General features: G+C 32.9%; 1 protein-coding gene across 1 annotated transcript; it reads left to right on the forward strand.

The window, feature by feature from the left end:
* Positions 1-449: 449 nt before the first annotated feature.
* Positions 450-2,814, forward strand: LOC124541482. The gene is made up of 3 exons (XM_047119398.1): positions 450-532; positions 1,190-1,331; positions 2,686-2,814. The coding sequence occupies exons 1-3, from the start codon at positions 450-452 to the stop codon at positions 2,785-2,787; spliced, it is 327 nt and encodes a 108-aa protein (XP_046975354.1). The 3' UTR covers positions 2,788-2,814.
* The last annotated feature ends 3,013 nt before the right edge of the window (positions 2,815-5,827 follow it).

The raw sequence follows: 5,827 nt of genomic DNA on the forward strand, positions 1-5,827 counted from the left end.
ATCGCTTCTTTCTTTTGATTGTTGGGGCAAGGGCACCGTAGCTGACACCGGCTCCAAATATACCAATAATTATAACTACATGATATAATCGTTAATCGACTTTTAAGTAGTCTAATATTTTTCATTTCATTTAACTTTGCTTTTAACAATATTGTGTAACTACAGGCGCAAGGGACATAGCATCTTAGTTCCCAAGGTTGGCGGCACATTGACGATGTAAGGAATAGTTAACATTTCTTACAGCGTCATTGTCTATGGGTGATGGTGACCACTTACCATCAGGTGACCCATATGCTCGTCCGACAACCTATTACATAAAAAAAAAAAAATTAAAATACATTTTATATACAGACAAACGTACATAACTGTTTGTGTATAGTTACTGATAACTAGCAAGAGATACATAGCATATATAAAGGGAAGACGACATGGTATATTATTATTTCAAAATGTGTAGATTTGTAGTACTGTTGTTCGTAGTCGTGTGTTTTCAACAAATATTGCACACTGTAAGCCAAATCAGACAAAAACGGTGAGAATCTTTGGGTTTGGTAACTTCTTTATTTAATTGTTTCGTTACGTAACGCGTTACGGGACCATACTGTCTTGCATCCCTTTCTCTTACGCATACGACAGCGGTAGGCAGTTGGTCTCTCTCTAACCCACAGAGCTAGCCCTATTTTGAAATATTCTGGGGTGAAGGAAATCGTAAGAAAACCTGCATGTGTCAATTTTCAAAGAAATTCGGTCACATGTATATCCACTAACTTGCTTTGGAGTAGCGTGGTGGAATATGCCTTCCTTCTACATAACCAGAGGCCTTGGCCCAGCAGTGGGAAATTTACAGGCTGTTGTTGTTGTTTCTAATATTCTCCTGCTGGGGTGAGACCTCTCCGTTTGAGAGGACGGTTGCTCAAATGATTTATAATTAGAAGTTGCCCAAAAAAATTGATTTCGAAAGATACACTTTTAGTCAACATCTACAGTGGATACATTTTTAATTTCAAGTATTTTACTTCAAAACCGTAGTACTTTCATACAAATTTCCAAGCTCCGTTTTATCCCCTTAGGGATGGAGTTTCATTAAATCTAAGCGGATGTCTACCCCCTATAAGGAATCTGCCATGCAAATTGTAAGTTTGTAGGTGCTTTAGTTTTTGAGATATCGTGATTCAATTTATCATCTCAGATGCATAGTCATCCAGAAGCAATCGGGCACGCATGGCGACAGCACTGAAGGTGCAGATGAAAGGATCGAAGACCCCCAAGAGCGACCAGAAGGTCCTCATAACAAGAGACCTGGAAACCGACACGATTTGCAAGACACAGAGGTACCACTTACAAAACTTTAGATCAGCACTAATCCACGCTCTAGGATATTAAAAAGAGTTTTCAAAATAAAAATCAAAATATACCTTATTCAAGTAGGCTTTCACAAGAACTTTTGAATCGTTATTTAACAACTACACTAAGTGAAGCTACCATGTAGATTCAATGGAAAAGAACTATCAAGAAACTCAGTATTTACTCTTTTTCAACATTAAAAAATACAGTCATGTTAGTTAAATACAATTTTAATATATCTTGCCTAGAATACAACAAGTATTGATTCAATGCTTTTTGTCATCTGTATAATCTTGTATTGAATAATATGCATTTTACCGGTACGGGGCTCATTAGCCCCGTGACGCTTAAGAATCTTAAAATCTGTGATGTAGTGGTGTGATCGAATTTTATCTCTTCTCGCTTAAATCGCTGAACCGATTTTGATTAATAGCTGTCGCGAGAACCATTCCTTAAGGGCGTAAAAAGAGGAGGTGGAATGAAGTTTGTATGACGAATCAACCATTTTTTTAGGAAAGAAAAAACACTAATTACTATTGAACTTCTCGCTAAACCTGGTAGAAGGGCTTTGTCCAAATAAGGCTGGAAAGGTTTCGTCATCATCAGATATTCTACCGCCAAGCAACAGTACTCAGTTTTGTCGTGTTTCGGTTTAAAGGCACAAGGAACGACACCGCATTTTACTTCTCAAGGTTGATGGCGCAGTGGTGATGTAAGGAATGGTTAATATACAGTGCCATTGTCTATAGGCGGTGATGATCACTTACTGCGGTAGCCCAAAATGTTGGTCCGCCAACGTATATCATAAAAAAATCTTAAGCAATATTTGTGCATTCTTGACCAATCAGGGTAATTAGATGACGACTTTGTACACATTTATAGTCCGTCAAACTATTAATAATTACCACTGAGATATTGATTTGTTGTAGATACATAACTACATAGATACAATTTACATGTCACTAATATTATAACAGCAAAAGGAACTGTGTGTGATTATAAACTAGGTGATATTTCTGTCAGTTACTAGATTATTTTTCCAACCCGCTATGCAGTGACGAGTTTAGGGATTACGGACGTAATGTGTATACATATAATTATAAGTTTTTTTTACTTTCTGTAAGATAATAACAAATCTGCCACCCTAGGCTCCAGCCTATTTAGCCTATTGGTAAATCCCCCACTGCAATGAATTAATTTTGATGTAATTTTGATATACTCCAAGAAAGGGTACAGGATTAATCCATTCTGAGAGGGGGGGGGGGGGGAATATTATGAAAGTTGTTCTAAAGAATTTAATGTATCGTCCAATGTGTATTTATGTAATTTGCTTCGTTGCAGGAATTATCGCCGGAGTTACTGAGATATAAATTTGGAAAGTCGAAGAAGATGAACGAATTAAATCGCTTAAAGAAAAAATTTAAGGCGAATAAACGGATCTAACTTAAACTTTATAACTTGTATTCCAAATTGTATTAAGTGAATTACTTTATAGATGTAAGTTATTTCGTTAATTTAGATTTTCTTATATGCTAAAGTTCTTTAATACAAAATATTGGTAGGTTTGATTGTTTATTTCTGTACTACTTCTAATTTTATTTCCGGTATATGGAATGCTGTAATTTGAGTACTTTAACGTCATATATATATATTAGTTTTTTAAGTAACAAATATGGCAAAAAAAATTAATTAATTTAGCTTAAATAGAATTCTATAATCATAATCAATAAAAAAATGTTTTGCTAGATCTCAATGTTGTTTAAATATTCACCAATTATTAGATACTAATATATATTCTTGGAATAAACATCTAAGTCGAACGATTTATGCGTCACGTCACATAAAATCTTTTCAAGAAAAAAAAAGGGCGGGAGTATTGTGGCAGATACATTTTCACTGCTATTATCATTTAGTACGGTGTATTGTTATCATTGTTGGTTATTTGTGTTGCAGATTTAATGTTTTTCTTTAATGATATATTGGTTGTTTTTGTAAATTCAATTTTTAATTGTTTTTAGAGGTTAGACTAATTGTATTTTTTTTTCTTTTTGTAATTCTTACTTCTAGTTCTGCAATATCTACTAAATAATAAAAAGACGTTTTATTTTTTGTGATACTTAATCGGAAAAAATACTAAACTTAGCATATTAGTGAGTCATGGTAGTAATGGAAACCAAGTTCAAAATGTACAGCATAATTTAATTTAAAATAATATGCTTGTATCACGTGATTGGTTCAAATTAATGGCAATGTGATTTGTCATTAAATTGTTCAAGGAGGTTGAATTACGTTTGATTACTTTTTAGTTATACATTTTAAATGTCATTTCATCTTTTTTATTATACGTTTTATCACATCGAAATGAATCTATTTTTATTACTTTGTATATATATATACCCAACACTAGTATCAATATGTTCCAAATCTTCTCCTCATAGGAAGAGGACGCCGTAGCCCAGCAGTGGTTTACAAACTGTTGTTGTTGTTGTTGTGTATCAATTTCATCCGACATAAATAGATTATCTATTTGGTTTTTTTCGCCGATTTCGAAATGTATCGTAACTTATATGATAGCGAAAGTGAGTTCGTTTATTCATTAGACTTTACACTTGAAATACTCGACTGTTCAGAAATTATGCAGGCACGTTGTCCCAGGTACAGGTCAGAACATCGATTACTCTTCACCCCTCAATCGAGGATGAGAACTAGTAAACAAAAAAAACTTGCATACACATTTGGGTTTACCTGGATCCGTGGACAGTTTGGCACACACCTCGCTTCCCGGAAGCTACATGCTATACAAGAGCCTGTAAATTTCCCACTGCTGCCCTAAAGCTTCTACTTTGAGAAGAAGGTTTGGAACATATTCCATCACGATGTTATCTTCACCGCTGAGCACGAGATGAATTATAAACACAAATAGTAAATGAATATTCAGTGGTGCGTGCCTTGGTTTGATCCCGCAATCATCGGTTACGATACATGCGTTCTAGCCACTTTGCCATCGCGCCTCTAAGCTACATGCTATGTATGAATGAAATAAACCACCATACAATAAACATTCTCTTTATTATACAAATTCTGGATTCCACAACACACAATACACGAATCAAATACATCATAAAAGGTGTAACCTTTTCGTTGTTTCCGTCCATTTTTGACGGACACACAAGACATACTATATTTAAACAAAAAAAGTCATAACAACAACTGTAATAAAAAAAAATTACACCGTTGATATTTTTAATATTGCCACAGAAAAAAATTTGATTACATAATGAACGCAGTCTGTTAATTGGTTTCATTACAGTTTAAACTCGCAAATACTGTTATTTATTGTTTACCAGACAAAGAGAACAGGGTGTTTGACATATCTGTTAAGTAAATATATTTAGAAATCTGAGAGAGACAACGATATTGATATTACTGTATTAAAAAGAGACAGATATACTTAACGTCGTTTCGTCTTAACTGTGATGTGATCTTATAAGGTTTAAAGACGAAATCTTCGGTTATGATTTATGCGTTCATTTTTTTTAATTTAAATACAGTTTCTAATTATAAAAACCATTAGTTTATTACACACAACGAATAGCCAGCCATTTTGTTTTCTATGTGTGAGATAAAAACAAAATATAAAAGTCCAAATAATATCACTTAATGAACGTAATTCATTGTACGGATTTACTTCAATTAGATTCCATTTTAAATCATATTTATAGTAAATTCAATAAAATAACTTTGGCACGTTATTTGTATACAATTTAAGGAAATATTTATTTACAAAATATTTTAGTATAGCCGTATTAATTTGTAACAATATAATATACATAAGTATTTGAAGGGGCCGACGTATTATGTAGCTGGAAATTGGCACATAACTTTATTAGAACTATAAAAATTGTAATTTTCTTTTATTTACCAAACAATTTATAGTTTGACCATTAAAAAGAAAGTGTAATGACTCTACATTAAAAATAATATATAATCTTGCTAACATAATAGAACGACCCCCCATAATATACATTAATATATAACACTAAGATAAATTAACGCACTTTTTACTATATTATCTATATTTAAGTATAAAATTTATTTTTCTATAACCTACATTAAAACTATTTTATCTAGCGATTTTATTATAAATTATATTTATCTACATTAATACGTTTCATTCAATAATACCTTCGGAATAACTTGGCTTACACACTGCAGTGCGTCTTTCAATGACGATTAATTAAAAAAAATTACGTATAGTACGACAAATTAGATGTAGCATCAGTAAATTCAATAAAACCGATTACTGCCTGTTAATATCTAACCAAAAGAAACAGCTCCCTATCGCGCCACTCGACGCTATTCGTCGCTATATCTCGCGTCAGTTCAACCCGAGAAAGCAAGTGCATGTAAATCGACGCGTCAAATTGACGAATATATTAGGTTATATGATATTACAAGTTATTACGTTTGTGTAAAGATCATA

Source organism: Vanessa cardui, chromosome 28 (assembly GCF_905220365.1).
Source record: "Vanessa cardui chromosome 28, ilVanCard2.1, whole genome shotgun sequence".
NCBI lineage: Eukaryota > Metazoa > Arthropoda > Insecta > Lepidoptera > Nymphalidae > Vanessa > Vanessa cardui.